Source organism: Cetorhinus maximus, chromosome 23 (assembly GCF_964194155.1).
Source record: "Cetorhinus maximus chromosome 23, sCetMax3.hap1.1, whole genome shotgun sequence".
NCBI lineage: Eukaryota > Metazoa > Chordata > Chondrichthyes > Lamniformes > Cetorhinidae > Cetorhinus > Cetorhinus maximus.
In genome coordinates, this window is record NC_135901.1 from 8,425,833 (window position 1) to 8,451,511 (window position 25,679).

A 25,679-nucleotide genomic window follows, 5' to 3' on the forward strand; every position below is an offset into this window, starting at 1 on the left:
TGGTCCTGGGCAGGGGAGTGGGACCAGCTGATTTGCGCTTGCAGAGAGCCAGCACAGGCAGGAGGGGCTGAATGGCCTCTGTCTGCATTGTAACCATTCAATGATTCAATGATAAAGAACCGACTCTGGAGACCAGGGACCAGCCTCTGGAACCAATGTCCAGCCTGATACAAACCGGCTCTTCATTGATCTGGGAGCTGCGGCCCCGCTCGGTGTAAACAGGGGAGGGGGACCGGTCAGTTTATATCCAGGGTTTGCGGTTTACACAACATGTTTCCGGAGCCTCTCCATCCACCCGCCGGATCCATCGCTCCCTCCGCCCCGCCATCTCCCCCTTTCCCCATTGTGGACCCGTCTCCCCATCGCCATTACCTGTACTGCGCATGCTTCAGTCACTGTCCGGTCCCGCCCCCGCATTCACTCCGATTGGTTGGAGGACCAGTCCCGCCCCCTCTTCCTATTGGTCCGGAGCTGCCGTCAATCACCCGGGCATTGTGACGGTTTCAAACGCTGAGAGCGGCCACAGACTCAGCCTGACTTGCTGATTCTTGGCAGCATTTTCTGTTTGGGAATTAGAGCTAGAGATGGATGGTCAGTTCCCTCTGTCCGGGGGGGATTCGCACTCATTTCCCCAGTGCAATGATTCTCACGTTTACTTTACATGAGAAAGTCCCCGGTTCAATCCCGGCTGGAAACTTTGTGTTTAACATTGTTCCTGATGAGGAATTAACAGTGAGTTTAGTTTCATGTCGAACAGGGTGACAGTTCCTGTTGTCTCATTCTTGAAAAGCTCCTTCTTCACCTTTAAACAGGTAACGATAAGTGAGCACGTGAACCTCCAGATGCCACTGGAGCAGAACACGGCCAAGGAGATCTACCTCAGCCCATCCAAAGTGAAGGAATTTGAGCTCACTACGGGTATGAAGGAGCAGACTAAAGGTCTGGGACTCTCAGAGACAGTGGGTTTGGTAGGAGAATAAATGCTTTAATATGGGTTTAAAGATTGTATCCATAAATGTGCGTAGCATTAAATCTACTACGCGATGTGTTGCGACCTTGGACTACCTTGCCAAGGTCAAAGCTGACCTGTTGTTTCTGCAGGAGTGTGCGATACCGCACCTCAGCTCCTACAGGCAATGGTCACGATGGTGGTCCCACGGGCCATCGATCTGGTCGGGCGGAAACGACTCTCGTTCCTCCGGCCTGGGTATTCTGCTGCGGGGAGGCAACTTCACCGTCTCCGAGGTCAAGGAGGTGGTGGGCGGGCGACTCCTGGTAGCAGACGTAATGTACAAGAACGCTCCACTACGGTTAATTAACGTGTACGGCCCGGCACAAGGGGCTGAGCGGCTGGAGGTTTTTCAGCAGCTCCCACTGCTGCTGGCGACCTCCAGGCCGGTCATTCTGGGCGGGGACTTCAACTGCATCATCGATGCGGCTGGACGATCCGGCAGGGCCGGAAGCAGATTGGACGCTACGTCCAGATCCCTGATGGAAACAGTTAAGGATGCCAAGCTGCACGACGTCTTCAGCAACCCTGCAGACGGAGCGCAGCGTAGATACACCTGGTCGCGGCCAGACGGGTCCATTCGTTCCAGGATAGACTTCCTGTTTGTGTCCCGTGCATTCACAGTCAGATCCACCGACGTCAAGCCGGTGTTCTTCTCTGACCACTGCCTCCTACTGGCGGACTGCCACTTGGAGGAAGACCTGAGGGTGGGCAGGGGGGCATGGAAGCTAAATGTGCAACTGCTGACCCCAGAGAACATTGAGGAGCTCAAGAGGGATTACAAAGGTTGGAGAACCGTGAAACCCCTCTTTGAGTCCCTGACACACTGGTGGGAAGTGATCAAGGGAAGCATCAAGAGGTTTTTCATCCTCAAAGGCACCCAGAAAGCTAGAAAGGAACAGAGGGAAATGTCCCGACTCCAGGAAAAGATGCAGAATCTGCTCCGGCTGCGGTCGATGGGGGTCGATGTCAAGGAGGAGCTCCAAGAGGTGAAGGGCCAGCAAGCCTCGCACTTTGCCTCGGAGGCCTCCAAGATCATCTTCCGTTCCAGAGTCCGCTCCGTGGAGCAGGATGAGACGTGCTCACGTTTCTTCTTCCAAAAGGTACACAGAGAGCGCTCTGTGATCAGCAGCCTGAAGGAAGAAGACGGCTCAGTAAAGTCATCACGGTCCGACATTCTGAGGATCAGCAAATCCTTTTATGCCGGACTGTATGACGTGAAGCCCACGGACAGCACGGCCTCCCAGTCCTTCCTGTCCTCTATCACGGAGGTCCTAGACCACAGTACGCGGGAGAGCCTAGACAAACCGCTAACCCCTGACGAACTGACTAAGGCCCTCGAGTCCTTCGAGAAGAGTAAAACCCCCGGAAGCGACGGCCTGCCGGCGGAGTTGTATTCGGCTCTGTGGGACTTGATCGGCCCAGACCTGCTAGAAGTGTACGAGAGTATGCTCCTGGCCGGCAGCATGTCAGAATCCATGAGGAAAGGCATCATCACCCTCATCTACAAGCACAAGGGGGAAAGGGAGGAAATTAGAAATTGGCGACCCATTTCACTGTTGAATATGGACTATAAGATTCTGTCCAAGGTCATCGCCAACCGGGTCAAATCCGCTCTGGAATTGGTGATTCACCCTGACCAGACCTGCTCTGTGCCAGGCAGGAAGATCTCTGACAGCCTGGCGCTGCTCAGGGATACGATTGCCTATGTACAGGACAGGGGTGTGGATACCTGCCTCATCAGCTTGGATCAGGAGAAGGCCTTTGACAGAATATCGCACACCTACATGGGGGATGTGCTCTCCAAAATGGGGTTTGGGGAGGGAATTCGAAATTGGATCCAACTGCTCTACACTAACATCAGTAGCGCAGTCTCAATCAATGGGTGGGAAACAGATAGCTTTCCGATTAAATCTGGAGTCAGGCAGGGCTGCCCTCTCTCGCCTGTCCTTTTTGTGTGCTGCATAGAACCCTTTGCCGAGTCCATCAGGAAGGATCCGGGCATAAGAGGAGTGACGATCCCAGGCAGTGGAGGCACTCAGGTAAAAGCCTCCCTGTACATGGACGACGTCGCCGTCTTCTGCTCGGATCCGCTGTCGGTGCGCAGACTGATGCACGTCTGCGACCAGTTCGAACTGGCCTCGGGAGCCAAGGTAAATCGTGGGAAGAGCGAGGCCATGTTCTTTGGGAAGTGGGCTGACCGATCCTTTGTCCCCTTCACTGTCAGGGCTGACGGCCTGAAGGTGCTGGGGATATGGTTCGGAGGGACCGGGGCATGCGTTAGAAACTGGAAGGAGCGAGTGGCTATGGTGAAAAGGAAACTGGGCATGTGGGAGCGACGCTCCCTCTCCATTGCGGGTAAGAACCTGGTCATCAGGTGTGAGGTACTCTCGCTGTTGCTGTACGTGGCGCAGGTCTGGCCCATTCCACACTCCTGCGCGATGGCGATCACTCGAGCCATCTTCCGCTTTATCTGGAGGTCGAAAATGGATCGTGTCTGCAGGGACGCGATGTACAAGCCTCTAGATAAAGGGGGAAAAAACGTGCCCAACATCGCCCTCATACTGATGGCCACCTTTGTGTGCGGCTGCATCAAGCGGTGCGTAGACCCTCAGTACGCAAACACCAAGTGTCACTACGTGCTGAGGTTCTACCTGTCCCCGGTGTTGCGAAGGATGGGTCTGGCCACGCTGCCGCGGAACGCTCCAAGTAGTTGGACCGTGCCGTACCACCTGTCCCTGGTGGAAAAATTTATGCAGAAAAACACCTTTGACCACAAGTCCATCAGGCAGTGGTCAGCACGTAACGTCCTAGAGGCCCTGAGGGATAAGGAGAGGGTGGACCCTGTGGGATGGTTCCCCGAGCAGACTGTCAAAGTCATTTGGCAGAATGCCTCATCGCCAGAACTTTCCAACAAGCACCAAGACGTAGCTTGGCTGGTGGTGAGAAAGGCCCTCCCCGTCAGATCCTTCCTACACGCCAGGAGTCTCACCCCCTCTGCACGATGCCCTCGAGGTGGCTGTGGTGGGGAAGAGACCGTTGTTCACCTCCTTGTGGATTGTGCCTTTGCAAAGAAAGTCTGGAGAGAGATGCAGTGGTTGCTGTCGAGGTTCATCCCGAGCAGTTCTGTGACACAGGACTCTGTGCTCTACGGGCTGTTCCCAGGGACACACACCGAGACAAACATCAACTGCAGCTGGAGGATCATCAACTCGGTGAAAGACGCGCTTTGGTCTGCCCGAAACTTGTTGGTCTTCCAGCACAAAGATTTGTCCCCGACCGATTGTTGCGGACTGGCACAACCCAAAGTCCAGGACTACGTGCTGAGGGACGCACTAAAGCTTGGGGCAGCTGCCGCAAAGGCGCAATGGGGAAGGGTCGCTGTCTAAGACCTTTCTACCACAGCGCACCGAGAGACTGGGAACTGTTTAGAGCCCCTCGGGCTGTACAGATCAAAATGAAAGGCTGTAAATGACTGTAATATTGTTTGTACTGATGCACCTGGTGATACATTTTGTAAAAGTTTAACCTGGATTGTACCCTTGTAATGTTGTTTTTGAAATGGTTTTGAATGTGATTGAAGATTTTTATGAATAAAGTATATTTTTACAATAAAAAAAAAACGATAAGTGAGCATCGCTTCTCGGCCTTTTGGCTAAGATCAAGTGTTGCAGGGGCGACACCATGGTCCTGCCATGGCAAGGTCGGGATGGAAGGGCGATAACCAATCGCAATCCAAATCTATACCGTGGGTTACCTATCACCGTCCGAGTCACGGTGAACCACAGCGAAGGAGGATCACCTATGGATCGGGGCTTCTTCACCAGGAGGATCCTGTTGAAGGCGTGCGGCTTCCAAGCTACGGAGATCTTCACCCTGCACGACTCCCGCAAAGGTGGTTATTTCGACGTGACTTTCAAGCGAGTGGCAGACTGCGTCCGGCTCCTGAGGGTGTTCGAGGAGAAGAGAGACCTGCCGGAGATGAAGATCCTGACGGCGGAGCCGCACTTTTCTCTGCCGTTGCAACGGGAACGTGAGGTGATGGTGCATGTGTACAACCCCTTCGTCCCTGTCGCCGACGTGGTCACCTTCCTCACCAGGTACTTCGATAAGGTGGAGAGCGGCACCGAGATTCGAGACGACTTGGGGATCTGGACAGGCAAACACCTGTTTAAGGTCACGCTAAAGACCGATGGTAAGGGAGCCATTTTCCACCCTCCTTCCAGTTTCGCAATCGGGGGAAACCGTGGCTACCTGGTCTACGCTGGGCAACCCAAGCATTGTCGCTCATGCGGCAAGGCTGGCCATGTGGCGGCCAACTGCAGCGCCTCCCTCTGCAAGATCTGCAAACAGGAAGGGCACCAGACAAAAGACTGCAAACAGGCCAAGTGCTGCAACCTGTGTGGCGAGGCAAGTCACCTCTACAGGACCTGCCCCAAACGCTGCCGTACTTACGCACAGGCAGCCAAAGCCGACCAGGGGGAAGCAGAAGAAAGGTTCCGTGTCACTCCAACCACCAAGGCCCCCAGGGAGCTCAACGGGACAAAGGAGGACACACAGAGAGACAAGGTGGAGAAAGAGATTGAGGCAACAGAGAGCCAATCAACAGCACTACCCCCTGAACCTTCCAGTCCTCAGGACAGCGAATCAATGGAGGAGGAGGCAGCAGTGGAAAAGCAGCAGGGGGAGTGGCGGACGGTGAAGAACAAGAAAAGTAAGAGGGAGCGAAGAAGAAGCAAAGGCGTTTCCCAGAGAAGCGGCAAGAGGCGTCTCCCATCCGACACGGATGACAAGGGCAGCAGCTCTTCGGATGATGAAGTGCCAGAGCGGCACCGACAGAAGAGGCGGCAAAGCTCCAGGGCGTTGGAGGACGAGACACCCGAGCTCCAGAAAATTGGAGACAACAAGGAGCCCAGCGCACCCCAACTTTGCCTGCAACCTGAGGAGGCCAGTGCACCACAGCCCCTGGAATCTGGGAGCAGTGAGGCAATCATCGCACCCCAGCTCCAGGAAGCCGGGAACAGCAACCCCCCAGAGGGGGTGAGTTTTGGAGAAGCTTCTCCAGCAAAGGTCATCTCAAAACCCGCTCACTACGTGAACCTCCAGATGCCACTGGAGCAGAACACGGCCAAGGAGATCTACCTCAGCCCATCCAAAGTGAAGGAATTTGAGCTCACTACGGGTATGAAGGAGCAGACTAAAGGTCTGGGACTCTCAGAGACAGTGGGTTTGGTAGGAGAATAAATGCTTTAATATGGGTTTAAAGATTGTATCCATAAATGTGCGTAGCATTAAATCTACTACGCGATGTGTTGCGACCTTGGACTACCTAGCCAAGGTCAAAGCTGACCTGTTGTTTCTGCAGGAGTGTGCGATACCGCACCTCAGCTCCTACAGGCAATGGTCACGATGGTGGTCCCACGGGCCATCGATCTGGTCAGGCGGAAACGACTCTCGTTCCTCCGGCCTGGGTATTCTGCTGCGGGGAGGCAACTTCACCGTCTCCGAGGTCAAGGAGGTGGTGGGCGGGCGACTCCTGGTAGCAGACGTAATGTACAAGAACGCTCCACTCCGGTTAATTAACGTGTACGGCCCGGCACAAGGGGCTGAGCGGCTGGAGGTTTTTCAGCAGCTCCCACTGCTGCTGGCGACCTCCAGGCCGGTCATTCTGGGCGGGGACTTCAACTGCATCATCGATGCGGCTGGACGATCCGGCAGGGCCGGAAGCAGATTGGACGCTACGTCCAGATCCCTGATGGAAACAGTTAAGGATGCCAAGCTGCACGACGTCTTCAGCAACCCTGCAGACGGAGCGCAGCGTAGATACACCTGGTCGCGGCCAGACGGGTCCATTCGTTCCAGGATAGACTTCCTGTTTGTGTCCCGTGCATTCACAGTCAGATCCACCGACGTCAAGCCGGTGTTCTTCTCTGACCACTGCCTCCTACTGGCGGACTGCCACTTGGAGGAAGACCTGAGGGTGGGCAGGGGGGCATGGAAGCTAAATGTGCAACTGCTGACCCCAGAGAACATTGAGGAGCTCAAGAGGGATTACAAAGGTTGGAGAACCGTGAAACCCCTCTTTGAGTCCCTGACACACTGGTGGGAAGTGATCAAGGGAAGCATCAAGAGGTTTTTCATCCGCAAAGGCACCCAGAAAGCTAGAAAGGAACAGAGGGAAATGTCCCGACTCCAGGAAAAGATGCAGAATCTGCTCCGGCTGCAGTCGATGGGGGTCGATGTCAAGGAGGAGCTCCAAGAGGTGAAGGGCCAGCAAGCCTCGCACTTTGCCTCGGAGGCCTCCAAGATCATCTTCCGTTCCAGAGTCCGCTCCGTGGAGCAGGATGAGACGTGCTCACGTTTCTTCTTCCAAAAGGTACACAGAGAGCGCTCTGTGATCAGCAGCCTGAAGGAAGAAGACGGCTCAGTAAAGTCATCACGGTCCGACATTCTGAGGATCAGCAAATCCTTTTATGCCGGTCTGTATGACGTGAAGCCCACGGACAGCACGGCCTCCCAGTCCTTCCTGTCCTCTATCACGGAGGTCTTAGACCACAGTACGCGGGAGAGCCTAGACAAACCGCTAACTCCTGACGAACTGACTAAGGCCCTCGAGTCCTTCGAGAAGAGTAAAACCCCCGGAAGCGACGGCCTGCCGGCGGAGTTGTATTCGGCTCTGTGGGACTTGATCGGCCCAGACCTGCTAGAAGTGTACGAGAGTATGCTCCTGGCCGGCAGCATGTCAGAATCCATGAGGAAAGGCATCATCACCCTCATCTACAAGCACAAGGGGGAAAGGGAGGAAATTAGAAATTGGCGACCCATTTCACTGTTGAATGTGGACTATAAGATTCTGTCCAAGGTCATCGCCAACCGGGTCAAATCCGCTCTGGAATTGGTGATTCACCCTGACCAGACCTGCTCTGTGCCAGGCAGGAAGATCTCTGACAGCCTGGCGCTGCTCAGGGATACGATTGCCTATGTACAGGACAGGGGTGTGGATACCTGCCTCATCAGCTTGGATCAGGAGAAGGCCTTTGACAGAATATCGCACACCTACATGGGGGATGTGCTCTCCAAAATGGGCTTTGGGGAGGGAATTCGAAATTGGATCCAACTGCTCTACACTAACATCAGTAGCGCAGTCTCAATCAATGGGTGGGAAACAGATAGCTTTCCGATTAAATCTGGAGTCAGGCAGGGCTGTCCTCTCTCGCCTGTCCTTTTCGTGTGCTGCATAGAACCCTTTGCCGAGTCCATCAGGAAGGATCCGGGCATAAGAGGAGTGACGATCCCAGGCAGTGGAGGCACTCAGGTAAAAGCCTCCCTGTACATGGACGACGTCGCCGTTTTCTGCTCGGATCCGCTGTCGGTGCGCAGACTGATGCACGTCTGCGACCAGTTCGAACTGGCCTCGGGAGCCAAGGTAAATCGTGGGAAGAGCGAGGCCATGTTCTTTGGGAACTGGGCTGACCGATCCTTTGTCCCCTTCACTGTCAGGGCTGACGGCCTGAAGGTGCTGGGGATATGGTTCGGAGGGACCGGGGCATGCGTTAGAAACTGGAAGGAGCGAGTGGCTATGGTGAAAAGGAAACTGGGCATGTGGGAGCGACGCTCCCTCTCCATTGCGGGTAAGAACCTGGTCATCAGGTGTGAGGTACTCTCGCTGTTGCTGTACGTGGCGCAGGTCTGGCCCATTCCACACTCCTGCGCGATGGCGATCACTCGAGCCATCTTCCGCTTTATCTGGAGGTCGAAAATGGATCGTGTCTGCAGGGACGCGATGTACAAGCCTCTAGATAAAGGGGGAAAAAACGTGCCCAACATCGCCCTCATACTGATGGCCACCTTTGTGTGTGGCTGCATCAAGCGGTGCGTAGACCCTCAGTACGCAAACACCAAGTGTCACTACGTGCTGAGGTTCTACCTGTCCCCGGTGTTGCGAAGGATGGGTCTGGCCACGCTGCCGCGGAACGCTCCAAGTAGTTGGACCGTGCCGAACCACCTGTCCCTGGTGGAAAAATTTATGCAGAAAAACACCTTTGACCACAAGTCCATCAGGCAGTGGTCAGCACGTAACGTCCTAGAGGCCCTGAGGGAAAAGGAGAGGGTGGACCCTGTGGGATGGTTCCCCGAGCAGACTGTCAAAGTCATTTGGCAGAATGCCTCATCGCCAGAACTTTCCAACAAGCACCAAGACGTAGCTTGGCTGGTGGTGAGAAAGGCCCTCCCCGTCAGATCCTTCCTACACGCCAGGAGTCTCACCCCCTCTGCACGTTGCCCTCGAGGTGGCTGTGGTGGGGAAGAGACCGTTGTTCACCTCCTTGTGGATTGTGCCTTTGCAAAGAAAGTCTGGAGAGAGATGCAGTGGTTGCTGTCGAGGTTCATCCCGAGCAGTTCTGTGACACAGGACTCTGTGCTCTACGGGCTGTTCCCAGGGACACACACCGAGACAAACATCGACTGCAGCTGGAGGATCATCAACTCGGTGAAAGACGCGCTTTGGTCTGCCCGAAACTTGTTGGTCTTCCAGCACAAAGAGTTGTCCCCGACCGATTGTTGCGGACTGGCACAATCCAAAGTCCAGGACTACGTGCTGAGGGACGCACTAAAGCTTGGGGCAGCTGCCGCCAAGGCGCAATGGGGAAGGGTCGCTGTCTAAGACCTTTCTACCACAGCGCACCGAGAGACTGGGAACTGTTTAGAGCCCCTCGGGCTGTACAGATCAAAATGAAAGGCTGTAAATGATTGTAATATTGTTTGTACTGATGCACCTGGTGATACATTTTGTAAAAGTTTAACCTGGATTGTACCCTTGTAATGTTGTTTTTGAAATGGTTTTGAATGTGATTGAAGATTTTTTATGAATAAAGTATATTTTTACAAAAAAAAAAAAAAAAAACGATAAGTGAGGGAAAACTGATCCACAGTGACCCAAAAAGAAGATACTGCAGATGCTGTAAATCCGACATCAAAACAGAAAATGTTGGAATCACTCAGCAGGTCAAACAGCATAATTCTCAGCGAATGTTTCACGTCGCTGAACTTTTATCCAAACTGGAAAATTTCCCAGATTTAACAGTTTATAAACAAGTCCAGAGTCGGAGAAAACAGGGGCAGACAGAAGGAAACAACAAACGGTCTTGTGACAGGATGGAAGGCTGGAGAGAGTAAATGATAAAGGGGACAATGGTGCAGAGATAAAAACAAAAAACTACTGCCGATGCTGGAAATCCAAAACAAAAACAGAATTACCTGGAAAAACTCAGCAGGTCTGGCAGCATCGGTGGAGAAGAAAAGAGTCGATGTTTCGAGTCCACATGACCCTTCAACAGAACTGAGTTTAGTTAGGAGAGGGGTGAAATATAAGCTGGTTTAAGGTGGGGGGCGGGGGGAGAGAAGTTGAGGGTGGGGTGGTTGTAGGGACAAGGAAGCAGTGATAGGAGCAGATAATCAAAAGATGTCACAGACAAAAGGATCAAAGAGGTGTTGAAGGTGGTGATATTATCTAAGGAAAGTGCTAATTAAGAATGGATGGCAGGACACTCAAGGTACAGCTCTAGTGGGGGTGGGGTGTTTTTAAATGTACAACTATATGTATGTACTTACAATCTTTCTTGTATTAATAAATGTTTAATTTAGTTTTATAAAGAACCTCTTGAGACTCTGTGGTCTTATCACTACTGAATTCAAAGACTGCATCTCGAAACACACAAATTGCATAAATAGGTTATGACAGTTGTTTCAAGTTTCCCTCTGGGATTTGAACAACTCAGCATTTACCATTGGCTGTGTCATAATAATTGGCGGCTCTTTGAGGGATATATTTGTAATTCCTTGATTTTTTTGATTGGTGATTTTTAGATTACGAGTACGAGAAGCACTTTGAATTCAGGAATGGGTGTGAGGTATTTTTGAAGTGATGAGACTGCAAAAATGCCTGTACCCATGGCTAAATCTTTCTGGAAGTAGAAGATATAACTCTGACTGGGTTACAGAAAGTATCCAAGAATAAGTTAACAGAGTTGGCGGATAACTTGCAATTGGGGTTACCGGTGGGGGCTAGGAAAGCAGATATAGTTGAAGTGATAGCACAGCATTTGAAGTTGGAAGTGACACCTGGCATTAGTGAGTCACAGTTAGAGGTGGTGCAAAACAAAAACAGAATTACCTGGAAAAACTCAGCAAGTCTGGCAGCATCGGCGGAGAAGAAATCAGTTAACGTTTCGAGCCTTCATGGCCCTTCGGCAGAACTGGAGCATAGTTAGAAGAAGGGAGAAATATAAATTGGTTTAAGGTGGGTGGGTGGGGGGGGGTGGGGGGGGGGGGTGGTGGGGGGGGGGAGTGACACATTGAGGGTGTGGTGTGGTGATTGTGGAGATGAGCAGATAATCAAAAGATGTCACAGACAAAAGGGTCAAAGAGGTGTTGAAGGTGGTGGTATTTGTCTGAGAAAAGTGCTAATTAAGAATGGAAGACAGGACACTCAAAGTACAGCTCTTGTGGGGCAGGGGTGGAAAGACTAAAGGTTTTAGTTTTAGATTTAAAAATAATGGAAATAGGTGGGGAAAGAAGAATCTATATAAATTATTGAAAAAAAAAGGCGGGGGGGGGGGAAGAAACGGGGTGGGGATGGGGGGAGGGGGAGTTTAAGATCTAAAGTTGTTGAATTCAATATTCAGCCCGGAGGGCTGCAAAGTGCCTAGTCGGAAGATGAGGTGCTGTTCCTCCAGTTTGCGTTGGGCTTCACTGGAACAATGCAGCAAGCCAAGGACAGACATGTTGGCAAGAGAACAGGGTGGAGTGTTAAAATGGCAAGCGACAGGGAGGTTTGGGTCTTTCTTGCGGACAGACCGCAGGTGTTCCGCAAAACGGTCGCCCAGTTTGCGTTTGGTCTCTCCAATGTAGAGGAGACCGCATTGGGAGCAACGAATGCAGTAGACTAAGTTAGGGGAAATGCAAGTGAAATGCTGCTTCACTTGAAAGGAGTGTTTGGGCCCTTGGATGGTGAGGACAGAGGAAGTGAAGGGGCAGGTGTTGCATCTTCTGCGTGGGCATGGGGAGGTGCCATAAGTGGGGGTTGAGGAGTAGGGGGTGATGGAGGAGTGGACCAGGGTGTCCCGGAGGGAACGATCCCTACGGAATGCCGTCAGGGGGGGTGAAGGGAAGATGTGTTTGGTGGTGGCATCATGCTGGAGTTGGCGGAAATGGCGGAGGATGATCCTTTGAATGCGGAGGCTGGTGGGGTGATAAGTGAGGACAAGGGGGACCCTAACATGTTTCTGGGAAGGAGGAGAAGGCGTGAGGGAGGATGCGCGGGATATGGGCCGGACACGGTTGAGGGCCTGTCAACGACCGTGGATGGAAAACCTCGGTTAAGGAAGAAGGAGGACATGTCAGAGGAGCTGTTTTTGAAGGTAGCGTCATCAGAACAGATGCGACGGAGGCGAAGGAACTGAGAGAATGGGATGGAGTCTTTACAGGAAACAGGGTGTGAGGAGCTGTAGTCGAGGTAGCTGTGGGAGTCGGTAGGCTTGTAATGGATATTGGTGGACAGTCTATCATCAGAAATTGAGACAGAGAGGTCAAGGAAGGGAAGAGAAGTGTCAGAGATGGACCATGTGAAGATGATGGAGGGGTGGAGATTGGAAGCAAAATTAATAAATTTTTCCAGGTCCAGACGAGAGCATGAAGCAGCACCGAAGTAATCATCGATGTACCGGAGAAAGAGTTGTGGGAGGGGGCCGGAGTAGGACTGGAACAAGGAATGTTCCACATACCCCATAAAGAGACAGGCATAGCTGGGGCCCATGCGGGTACCCATAGCCACACCTTTTATTTGGAGGAAGTGAGAGGAGTTAAAGGAGAAATTGTTCAGTGTGAGAACAAGTTCAGCCAGACGGAGGAGAGTAGTGGTGGATGGGGATTGTTGGGGCCTCTGTTCAAGGAAGAAGCTAAGGGCCCTCAGACCATCCTGGTGGGGGATGGAGGTGTAGAGGGATTGGACATCCATGGTGAAGAGGAAGCGGTTGGGGCCAGGGAACTGGAAATTGTTGATGTGACGTAAGGTGCCAGAGGAATCACGGATGTAGGTGGGAAGGGACTGGACAAGGGGAGAGAGAAGGGAGTCAAGATAACGAGAAATGAGTTCCGTGGGGCAGGAACAGGCTGACACGATCGGTCTGCCAGGACAGTTCTGTTTGTGGATTTTGGGTAGGAGGTAGAAGCGGGCCGTCCGAGGTTGGGCGACTGTCAAGTTGGAAGCTGTGGGAGGAAGATCTCCAGAGGAGATGAGGTCAGTGACAGTCCTGGAAACAATGGCTTGATGTTCTGTGGTGGGGTCATGGTCCAGGGAGAGGTAGGAGGAAACGTCTGCGAGTTGACGCTCAGCCTCCGCGAGGTAGAGGTCAATGCGCCAGACAACAACAGTACCACCCTTGTCAGCGGGTTTGATGACAATGTTGGGGTTGGACCTGAGAGAACGGAGTGCAGTGAGTTCAGAGGGAGACAGATTAGAATGGGTGAGAGGAGCAGAGAAATTGAGACGGCTAATGTCACGCCGACAGTGCTCAATGAAAAGATCAAGAGAAGGTAAGAATCCAGAGGGAGGGGTCCAAGTGGAGGGAGAATATTGGAGGTGGGTAAGAGGATCCGTTGAACGGGGAGAGGACTCCTGCCCAAAGAAGTGAGCACGGAGATGAAGGCAGCGGAAGAAGAGTTCAGCATAATGCCGAGCCCGAAATTCATTGAGATGAGGGCGTAAGGGTATGAAACTAAGTCCTTTGCTGAGCACTGAACGTTCAGCATCGGAGAGGGGAAGGTCAGGGGGTATAGTGAATACGCGGCTGGGGCTGGGATTGGAAGATGGGGTGAGGACGGAGGGACAAGCAGGGGTGGAGGGTCCCAGATGGGTGTTGGAGTCGATGAGTTGTTGGAGCTTGCGTTCCTTAGCACTTGAGAGAAAGAGAAAAAGTTTCTTGTTGAGGCGACGGATGAGGCGAAGAATAAAATGAAACTGGGGGCACGTGCAGCTTTGAAAAAGGGTGCGGCGGTGCTGCTGGAGGGAGAGGTCGAGTGTGTTCATATGGCGGCGCATGGCACTGAGTGTGGATCTCAGAATGCGACGGGAACAGCAGTCCGAGAAACGTTTTATGTCCCGGAGATACCTGTAATCCTGGGTGGGTTCGAAACAAGAGGGATGGAATTTCAGTTGAAATCCACGTGGGGTGAGTCGGAGACGGAGACAGTCACTGAGAAAGGAGATATGGCTGTGAAAGCGGGTTTTAGTAAACACCTTGTCAAACACCAGGAGAGAAATGGAAAGCAATGAAGGTGAGCAGGGCAGAAGAGACAGTCGGAAATCCTGTCGGAGGACAGAACCATACTTCTTCAAAGAGGGCATTTTTTGAAGAGAGGTGGCAGTCAACTTCAGTTTGTGGTGCAACTTCAGTTTGAACTGAAGAACCTTGAACTTGAACAATCAAAGGACATGAAAAAAAAACTGGAACTAGAGGCAGCAGAAAAAGAAAGGGAAAAAGACAGATTATTTCAAAAAGAAAGAGAAATGCAAAAACTTGATCTCCAGAGGGAAAAGTTAGCAATGAAAGAGTGAACTAAGGAAAGATAAAGAGAATATCGGCTTAAAAGGCTGGAAGTTAAAAAAGAGACCTCAGATTCTGAGGAAAGTTCTGATGAGGAAAAAACCTGTAACCTAAAACCCAGTGGGGAGATGTTTAAATTGTACAAGTTCTTCCAAAGTTTGAGGAAAAAGATATCGAAGCATTCTTTATTTCATTTGAGAAGATAGCTAAGCTGGTGAAATGGTCAAGGAGAAGTGGACATTGCTGTTACAATCCAGGTTGGTGTGTAGAACACATGAGGTATATGCTTCACTATCAAAAATGTCGGTGAATTATGTTGTGGTAAAAAAGGCTATTTTGAGTGCATATGAGTTGGTTCCTGAGGCATCCAGGCAGAAATTTAGGAATATGAGAAAACAGAGTGGGCAAACTTATATCAAGTTTGAAAGAGTAAAACAAAGTAAATTTGAACAGTTGATACGGGCATTAAAAATAGAGACAACATTTGCAGCGCTTCGGGAAGTAATTCTTTTGGAAGAATTTAAAGATTCAATCCCTTTGGTAGTGAGAACAAATGTGGAGGAACAGAGGGTTCAAACGGTAAGACAAGCAGCAGAGACAGCTGATAATTATGAGTTAGTTCATAGAGCTAAAGCTTTTTTTGTCACCCTTTCAAATTGGAAAAGGATAGAAAATGGGAAGGTGAAAGGAAGGTGGGTAGTCAGGGAGGAGAAGGAGTAGCTGTAAGTTCCCAGGAAGTTTTTTCTCAGAATAAAAAGTAAGATGTTGAGGGTAGAAGTGACATTTGAAAGTTGAGATGTTTTCATTGTAATAAAGTAGGACACACAAAGTCAGTATGTTGGAAATCGCAGGGAAAATCTGTTGGAATCATTCAGGTGCAGGAAAGTTTTGGAAGTAAAAGTACTGTGTGTTCTGAGGCTCAGGCACAGGAGAAACCAATGGTTTGTGTACAAGTAAAACAAGGAGAATCAGTGATAGGTAAAGAAGTGGGAATGTGTTGAGCTTACCCAAGAGAATTCTGAGGAGCAGGTTGCAGAAATGTTTAAAGATTTTGTATGTGAAGGGAAAGTCTTTCCATGTGTAAAGGGTGGAGTAGGTAAAGATGTTAAATTTTAAGAGACACGGGGCTAGTCAATCCTTAATGTTGTGGGATAGTGACAGTTGTTGTGCATAGGAAGTATTGCAGGAACAGGTGATAATAATTGGGGTTCATGGAGATGCTAAACCTATTCCATTGTGGAAGATAAGAGTAAGTGGAAAACTGGCGAAGTGACTGTTGGGGTGGTGGAAAAATTGCCCATTGCAGGGGTTCAATTTATTCTGGGTAATAATAGAGCTGGATCACAAATGTGGGTGATGCCAATGGTAGGTCAGCAGCCTGCAGAAGTGTTTTCAATAGAGGTGTTACAAAGGGAGCATCCTGGATTGTTTCCAGGTTGTGTGATAACGAATTCACAGGCACACAGGTTGAAGCAAGAGAAACAAAAAGGATAAGCAGTTCAAAGGCATGAAGAAGGTATTGAAATACAATGAGCAGGCGCTGTGTTTGATAACATTGTTCGTAAAGACACAGCAGAGGACAGTTCAACTGAAGTGTTTAACTCAAGGCAATTAATTGAGTTGCAGCAAAAGATTTGCAATTAAAATAGTTATATCAGACAGCTTTCTCAGAAACAGAGGCAAAATGTATTCCAGAATGTTATTCACACAGGAAGACTACAGCTCAGAATTTTATTGCTGGAGACAAAGTGTTAGTTCTGTTACAAGTACTGAGTGACTTGTTAAAGGCAAGGTTTAGTGGGCCTTACAGGATTGAAAAGAAATTGAGTGAAGTAAATTATTCAATAAATGCTCCAGATAGAAGAAAGAAGCAGATGGTGAGTCATGTAAATATGCTTAAAAAGTACTTTGACAGGGAAGAGAAACAAAAAGAGGTATTAGTGGTGGTAAATGATGAGAAAGAGGTAGGAATGCAGGACACTGGCATTGATTTTCCTCTAGTCAAATTGGATATTATGGGGAACTTGAAAGCTTAAACGTAATATTGAGTTCCCTTCCAGCCAAGTGTCAAAATGATTTGGAAAAGCTATTGCAGTCATAAAAAGCTATTTGTGGAAATAAGTTGGGGAGGATAGATTTAGCTATATATGATGTCTCTGTAGAAGTTTCATCTTCGAGGAGGCAACATCCTTATAGATTAAATCTGACAAAGTTATTACAAGTACAGAAAGAAATTGACTTCATGCTTCAAAATGATATCATTGAGTCTAGTTGCAGTAACTGGAGTTCGCCTATTGTACTGGTACCGAAACTGGATGGAACACAGAGACTGTGTGTGGACTATCGAAAGGAGAATACGGTGACAAAAGCAGATTCATATCCTAAGGTTAGAGGGTTGTATTGCGAAAGTGGGACAATCAAAATTTATCACAAAGATTGACTTGCTAAAAGGATATTGGCAAGTACCGCTTTCGGAGAGAGCAAAGGAGATATCGGCTTTTGTGACGCCAAATGGACTATATCAGTTTAAAGTCATGCCAGTGGCATGAAGAATGCACCTGCGACATTTCAAATACTGACAAAAATGTCATTGCAGGTCTAAGCAATTGTGCGGTTTATATTGATGACTTGATAGTTTTCAGTCAGACATGGGAGGAGCAGTTACAGCATCTGGAAGAGTTATTTACTCGATTACAAGAAGCTAATTTGGTGATGAGCTTGACTAGAAGTGAATTTGCAAAAGCGCAAGGTACATATCTAGACCATACTATTGGACATGGTAATGTGGCTCCAAAGGATGTGAAAGTCAAGTTTCGGGACAAATTTCAAGACAAAAGTGCAAGGCTATTCAGGTGGAGTTTATTAACGTAACCATTTAATCTACAGATAATACATGTCACTGGGTGAGAGAATCTGATTGCAGATGCGTTATCAAGTGTTTGAAACATAAAGGGAATATTGGACATTTTAACACCTGGACACTGAACTGGAATGATTTCTGCTGATACCAAGGATTTGCATATATATTGTTATGTTAATGAATGCAACTGGTAATGTAATAGTGTAAGTATATAGTTAAGTATAGGAGACAGTGTAAGATGGGTTAATAAAAAAGCTGTCTTTTAGAATTATGGGAGTTCATTTTTGATTAGGAGGGGGATGTCAAGATATAATAATGTCTGTAATGTTATTGAAAATTTTTAAAAATAGAGTTTAGTGGTGTCTGTATCTATGTATGTGTGTCTTAATTGAATTAAAACCAGCTGGTCTAGAGGCTTTGATGTATAGGAGAGAAGTAGATTTGAAATGGTAATTAGATAAACATAGGGAAATAGAAGGTGAGTTGTAAAAGGGCCAATTTGCATTTTTAAATAGACCATTCAAAAGAGTGGGTGAAATATTACACCTAACCAGGTGAAACTCAGAAACAATATGCTTATTTTTTCAAAGCTTACTAGCAAAGTGGCTATTATGAAAGGGTCTTATTGTCAGAAGATTTAAAATTGTAAAAAAGCTAGTGACAATGAGAATTTGCATTTAAAGAGGGAAATATGTATAAAGGAAGAGAAGGCTGTTGGTAAAAGGAGGGGGATTCTAAGATCTAAAGCCTCCATCAAGTCCGTATGCAAGGGCCCAGTGCTGAAAGAAACTCATTTTGAATGTGACTGTCCAGGGAGTGCTTTGCCAGGGGTCATAGAGGTCTACAGCACAGAAAAAGGCCCTTCAGCCCATTGAGTCTGCGCCAATCAAACAAGTACTAATTATTCTAATCCCATTTTCCAGCACTTGGCCCATAGCCTTGTATGCCATGGCATCACAAGTGCACATCCAAATACTTCTTAAATGTTATGAGGGTTTCTGCCTCTACCACCCTTTCAGGCAGTGCGCTCCAGATTCCACCACCCTCTGGGTGAAAAAAATTCTTCCTCACATCCAGTATAAAGCTCCTGCCCCTTACCTTAAATCTATGCCGCCTGGTTATTGATCCCTCCGCCAAGGGGAAAAGTTCCTTCCTGTCTACCCTATCTATGCCCCTCATAATTTTATACACCTGAATCATGCCCCCCCCTCAATCTCCTCTGCTCCAGGGAAAATAACCCTAGTCTATCCATCTCTCCTCATAACTAAAACTCTCAGCTCAGGCAACATTCTGGTAAATCTCCTCTGCTCTCTCTCTAGTGCAATCACATCCTTCCTACAACGCGGATTCCAGAACTGCACGCAATACTCTAGCTGTGGCCTAACCAGCATTTTATACAGTTCCAGCCTAACCTCCCTGCTCTTATATTCTATGCCTCGGCTAATAAAGGCAAGTATCCCAGATGCCTTTATAACCCACTTATCTGCCCGTCCTGATACCTTAAGGGATTGGTGGACATGCACACCAAGGTGCCTCTGATCCTCGGTACTTCCCGAGGTCCTGTCATTCATTGTGTATTCCTGTGCCTTGTTTCTCCTGCCCAAGTGCATCACCTCACACTTATCCGGATTAAATTCCATTTGCCACTGATCAGCCCATTTGACCAGCCCGTCTATATCCTCCTGTAATCTAAGGCTATCCTCCTCACTATTTACCACCCCATCAATTTTCATGTCAACTACGAACTTACTGATCAACCCTCCTACATTCAAGTCTAAATCGTTTATATGTGCCACAAACAGCAAGGGACCCAACACCAATCCCTGTGGAATCCCACTGGACAAAGGCATCCAGTCGCAAAAACACCCCTCGACCATCACCCTCTGCTTCCTGCCACTCAGCCAATTCTGGATCCAATTTGCCAAATTGCCTTGGATCCCATGGGCTCTTATCTTCATTATCAGTCTCTGATGCGGGACTTTATCAAAAGCCTGTTTAAAGGTCTGTTTAAATCTGTGTTTTACTGTTGCCTTAACTGAGGTGTAACTGAGAGTCAGGTTAGTTAGGGGATTTTTGTAGTTTTAAGAGCAGTAATTTTGTAGACATTAAGTATGTGCTTACAATCTTTCTTGTATTAATAAATGTCTAATTTAGTTTTATAAAAAACCTGAGACTCAGTGATCTTATTACTACTGAATTCAAAGCCTGCATCTCGAAACATACAAATTGCAAAAATGGATTATGACAGTTGTTTCAAGTTTCCTTCCGGGATTTGAACATCTCAGTATTTACCATTGGCTGTGTCATAATACCCACACAACCCTCCACTCAATGGATTTCCTCCCTGGCTGTGGTCATCCCTATCTCTGTAATCTCCTCTACCCACAGAACCCCCATGAAACATTTGTTCATCTACCATCAGCCTCTTTAATATTCCTGATATTAATCACCCCACCACTGGTGGCCGCTCTTTCAGTTGCCAAGACCACAAGGGTTTTAAATTCCTCCTTAAACCTCTCCGTCTCCCTATCTCAGTTTCCTCCTTTAAGGTGCTCCTTAAAACCTACCTCTGAACAAACTTTTGGTCACCTGAACTCATGTCTGCTCATGAGGCTGTGTCAAATTTTGCTGTGTAACATTTCTGTGAAATGTCTTGGAATATTTTATGACATTAATTTGTATTTATATCTCACTTTTGTCATTGACTTGGACATATATCACCATTCCTTCATCATCACTGGTGAATAACCTGTAACTCCTTACCTAAGAGCACTGTGGGAGCACCTTCACCACACGGACTGCAGCGATTCAAGAAGGTCAAACATCATCATCTCCACAGGTAACTGGGGATTGGTAATATCTGCTGGAATGTATGAAGAGAGAAACAGGGTTAACATTTCAGGTTGTGCAAAATAAATTACACGGAATTACGATGATGCAGAATTTGATGGTTAATATAAGTTCTGAAACATGAGAGAAATGTACAATCGCACCAGAAAAACAATTCCTGGCTGTAAGATGCTGCAGGAAGATAAAACTGGTAAGTCGGCAGCACAAGGTCGAGGGATGAACAATAGTGGAAACCTCATTTAGACACGGTTGCAGAAGTAACAGTAAAATACTAAACACAGCTCAAACACACCCAGAGACAGAGGAAGTTAGACGACAGCAAAGAGGTGATCAGGGAGGGCAGAGGTGAAACAGGGCAGTGGAAGGACATGGATTAGATCCACCAGTCCAAGAGCCATGGAAACCCTTACAGACAACACAGCATAGCACTAAAAGCTCTAAATTCTAGATGAATGGTTAACTAAGCCGACAAGTGAAACAATTTCGGTTTTCAATTTTAAAATCTCCTGCTGGAGCCTGCAGGTGGAAATATATCAGAAGCACTGGAGTCAGAAAAAAATCTCCCAGTTGAGGAAATACTCAGGGAGCGGGGTGATGTCACTGAGCAATTGTCGGTGTGTGATGTCATAGACACGAACACAGAACATCTGGGTCTGTGCAAACCAGTGATCATTACACATTATGAAGGATGTGAGGGTCCTGGAGAGGGTGCAGAGGAGATTTACTAGGATGGTTCCAGGGATGAGGAATTTTAGTTGCAAGGTTAGGTTGGAGAAACTGGGGTTGTTCTCCTTGGAGCAAACGAGATTGAGGGGAGATTTATAGAGAGGTACAAGTTTATGACAGGTTTACATGAGGTAGATAAAGTGAGTTGAGATGAGTGCTTCAATCCAGTCCCACAGTAGGAGCACCTGAACAGCCTCTCACCAGTGTGAATTCGCTGGTGTGCGGTTAGTTCAGACAATCGAATGAACCCAGTCCCGCAGTGAGAGCACCTGAATGGTCTCTCATCAGTGTGAACACGTTGATGGGACATCAGTTCCCCAGAGCTTTTATAGCACTTCTCACAGTCTGGACATTTAAAAGGTCTCTCCCCAGTATGAACTCTCTCATGTCTCAGCACATGAGACAATTGAGTGAATCCCCTCCCACACACATAGCAGGTGAACAGTCTCTCACCACTGAATTCGCTGATGTACAGTGAGTTGAAACGATCCCCTGAACCCAGTCCCATAGTGAGAGCACCTGAACGGTCTCTCATCTGTGTGAACACATTGATGGTACATCAGGTCCCCAGAACCTCTGTAGTATTTTCGACAGTCTGGACATTTGAAAGGTCTCTCCCCAGTGTGAATTCGCTGGTGTGTCAGCAGGTCGGATAGCCGAGTGAATCCCTTTCCACATTCGAAGCAGGTGAACGGCCTCTCCCCAGTGCGAATGCGTCGATGAGCTTCCAGCTCAGACAGGTAACTAATCCTCTCCTCACGTTCCCCACATTTCCACCGTTTCTCCCCACTGTAAACGGTGCTTTTTCCTTCCATGTTCAAAATCTGATGACATTCAGGTTACGATAAATTGAGCGACTCCATCAGATCCTGATGTGATATTTGCTTTGAGTATCCCAACTGCAAATCCTCCCCCACTAATACTCTGCGAAGTTGATTTAAAACAGAAAAAAAGGGAGTGAGAGAGAACCCACAAAAACACAAAGGCAAGTTCTGAAATTGAGATGAATGAATCTGGTAATTTGTGGAGCTGACACTAGCAAAAGTGACCATGAAAGCTGCTGGAACCCAACTGGTTCACTAATGTCCTTCAGGGAAGGAAACCTGCCACCGAGACAAAGGGGAGGCAGAGAGCGAAAGAGAGGGATTTTATATATCTACAGCTCGACTAGAACTTTGACAGAATCTCCCAAATCCTCAACCTCCACTAACTAAAAGGATGAGGGGAGCAGGTGTATGTGAACACCATCACCTCCAAGCTTCCCTCCATGGACTGCAGCGGTTCAAGAAGGTGGCTCACTCCCACTTTCTCAAGGGCAATTAGGGATGGGCAATAAATGCTGGCCCAGCCTGCAACTTCCATAAATGAATTTTAAAAAGTCCAAGTCACACACCGTGCAGATTTGTCTGACATCCAGCACTGGATGAGCAGAAATCTCCTCCATTTAAATATTCCTTCCCTGCCACTGGGTCAAAATCCTGGAACTCCCTTCCTAACAGCACTGTGGGTGTACCTACACCACATGGACTGCAGTGGTTCAAGAAGGCAGCTCACCACCACCTTCTCAAGGGCAATTAGGGATGGGCAATAAATGCTGGCTGAGCCACCAACGCTCACATTATTACCTTCAGTGCATACTACAAATTCCACTCCCTAACCATTGACTCTCTCCCTCTCCTTGGCAACTGCTTGAGGCTGAATCACACTGTTCACAATCGCGAGATGAGCTTACAGCCACATACCCGCATCAACACCAAGACCGCCTATTTCTGCCTCAGTAACATCACCCGACTCCGCCTTAGTCTCAGTTTATCTGCTGTTGAAAGCGTCATCCATTCATTTGTTACCTGTAGTCTAAATTATCCTAATGCATACCCAACCGGCCTCCAACATTCAACTCCATCCTCCCACCCCCAGAATCTTGAGGTCATCCAAAACTCTGCTATCCATGTGCTTACTCACACTCAGTCTTGTTCACACATCACCCCTGTGCTCACTGACCGACAAAGGCTCTCATTTAAAAAGCACCAAAACTTTAAAATTCTCATGCTTTCCTCCATGGTTGTGATGATCCCGATCTCTGTATTCTCCTCCAGCCACAGCCCTCACCGCCCCCTCGCCAGGATCTCTACACTGATCTAATTCCAGCCACTTGAGCATTCCCGATTTTAATCGCTCCACCATCAGTGACTGTTCCTTCAGTTACCTAGGCCACAGCTTTACGCCCCACTCTTCTTCTTTAAAATACTCCTTAAAACCTACCTCTTTGACAAAACTTTTGGTCTCCTGCCCTAACATGGCTCATGTGGCTCAGTGTCAAACGTTACTTTGTAATATTTCTGTGAAATGCCTTGGAAAATTTTATTATGCTAAAAGCATAATTATTGTCACTGCCTTGGACATATATCGTTGATTTGCCTCATCAATTACACATTGTAACTCAAAGTGTGAAGCAGCTTGATGGACAATTGTCCTCAGTTTGTCCTTGGGAACCTTTCAAAAAATGCCCACAACAAAGATGGCGGCCGCGCACGCGGCCTGCTGCGCATTGCCCACAATAAAGATGGCGGCCGTTACCTCGGGGCTGCAATCGGAACAAAACTGCCGTCCTGGCTCCGTGCAAAAGTGGGAACGCTATGGTCTTTTTCGGGGTTTTGCGGATTACGCAACATGCTTACGAAACCTTTCCGCCTACCCACCGGATCCATCGCTTCCTCCGTCCCCCTACCTTTCCCCTTACCGATCCAGATCCGGCAAATAACCGTCTCTCCATCGCCATTATTCGCTATGCGCATGCTCCAATGTTTTTCACCACTGCGCCAGCGTACTGCTTTCCTGTGATGTGGACAGGGGATATTCCCCACCGCGGGGGATGATGGGTGAAGGCCTCGCCATTGAAAGTACAAATTATTGTATCGCGATTTGTTTTCCTGGTGTGGTACGGAGACTGGGGCCGGAGGATCAAATAATAAACTTAGGAAACAAATTATATCGTTATATTGAAACTATTGGAGAAAATTCTGAAGGAGAGAATCTTTCGCCACTTGGAGAGGCAAGGTTTGATCAGGGATAGTCAGCATAGCTTTGTCAGAGGGAGGTCATACCTAACAAATTTGATTGAATTTTTTGAAGAGGTGACCAGGTGTGCAGATGAGGGTAGTGCAGTTTATGTAGTTTATATGGATTTCAGCAAAGCCTTTGACAAGGTTTTGGCTTGAAGGAGGCAGAGGGTGCTTTATTGACTGGAAGCCAGTGTCCAGTGGCGTACCACAGGGATCTGTGCTTGGTCCCCTATTATTCGTCATTTATATAAATGACATAGATGACTATGTAGGGGATGGGATTAGTAAGTTTGCGGATGACACAAAGATTGGCCGGGTGGTTAACAGTGAGGTTGAATGTCTTGGGCTACAGGTAGAAATAGACGGGATGGTCAAATGGGCAGATAAGTGGCGGATGAAATTTAACCCTGAAAAGTGTGAGGTGATACACTTTGGAACACCACTAGTCACAGCTCTCCATTCAGAAAAGCACCCTTCCACTGCTACCCTTGAGTGTGTGCGCGCACACACTCACACACACCATTTGTGTTGAGCTGGTTTCAGTTGTGCCTGTTAACCAGTTGATAGATTTTTAATTGGATACCATTAGGATCCTGCAGCAGTCCATTCGACTGAGGAGACAGTTCTAGATTCTGTCTGACACCATCAGTGGGTCAGGTGGAAGCTAAATAGAAAATCCTGCAGGAAAAATAATCCTTAACATTAAAAATCAATCTGAGCAATTGACTCAATACTACACCAGTGTGAATTAGTAAACTTTAACACAACAGGGTTTGTCACTAAGTAGTGTAAAGTACAGTGCACTAATGCTTACCTTTAGTCTTGCCCCTCTATCCCAATCTCTGGGAGATTGTTACTAGATTCACCCCATCCTTTCGACACAAATATTACCCACATAACACTGGAGTCATTAGAAATTGATGTGTGCTTCCCACATCCCATCAAAGAATAAAACAAAATATATTTTGCATGTGAAGATTTAATCATTTCAAGCATAAATTTAATCTCATTGACAGCTATCAGCAGCTATTAACCCTGTTATGTTTTTGATCATTAAAGGCTGGTAGGAGTGAAGTATATTTAAAAGGACAGTGTGTGGGAAGCACACATCAATAAAACTGGGAATTCTTGGACATACGCTGCAGGTTGTTCTTTTTCTGGGAATCAAACTGTTGTATTATTGTCCCAGCAGTTAACAGCCTCCTGTGAACTCATCCAGCTTCTAGTTTAATGCAGATTTTAACCCAATAAATTTCAGCATATTTCGATTCAGTGACTCGGGACTGACACACAAACACGTTAAACCTTTTTAGACTTATTAAGAACCATTTTCCGTCTGGAAACTTAAACCTGCTGTTTCACTTTCAGTCAGGAACAGATCACAATTTTATACCAACCTTTGATTTGGCAGCACGTTTCCAGCATTCACCATTGTTCTTCCTGACTCTAAAACCAGTTGTAAAAGTGCCTTCTGTTCTGTGTCTAGGAGCTCTGAACCATGGAAGAGAGCAGCTGAGGCACATTTCTTACACACCTCAGGATTCACCCACATTGGGATTGTGCCATCAGTG

General features: G+C 48.0%; 3 protein-coding genes across 3 annotated transcripts in view; 1 reads left to right on the forward strand and 2 right to left on the reverse strand.

Annotated features, from left to right (window-relative positions):
• Positions 1–20,329, reverse strand: part of LOC144698179 (uncharacterized) — a 96,408-nt gene extending 76,079 nt beyond the window's left edge. The window contains exon 1 of the mRNA XM_078570126.1: positions 20,234–20,329. The gene's annotated coding sequence lies outside the window, so the exon portion shown is untranslated. The remainder of the gene's footprint in view (positions 1–20,233) is intronic.
• LOC144698224 (uncharacterized) overlaps positions 1–25,679 on the forward strand; it is a 111,790-nt gene that overhangs the window by 35,486 nt on the left and 50,625 nt on the right. The gene's annotated exons all lie outside the window — the stretch shown is intronic.
• The window catches only part of LOC144697775 (uncharacterized), a 131,487-nt gene that overhangs the window by 8,321 nt on the left and 97,487 nt on the right, over positions 1–25,679 (reverse strand). Inside the window, exon 6 of the mRNA XM_078569772.1 lies at positions 21,533–21,798. Coding sequence (XP_078425898.1) covers positions 21,533–21,798 — 266 coding nt within the window. The remainder of the gene's footprint in view (positions 1–21,532; positions 21,799–25,679) is intronic.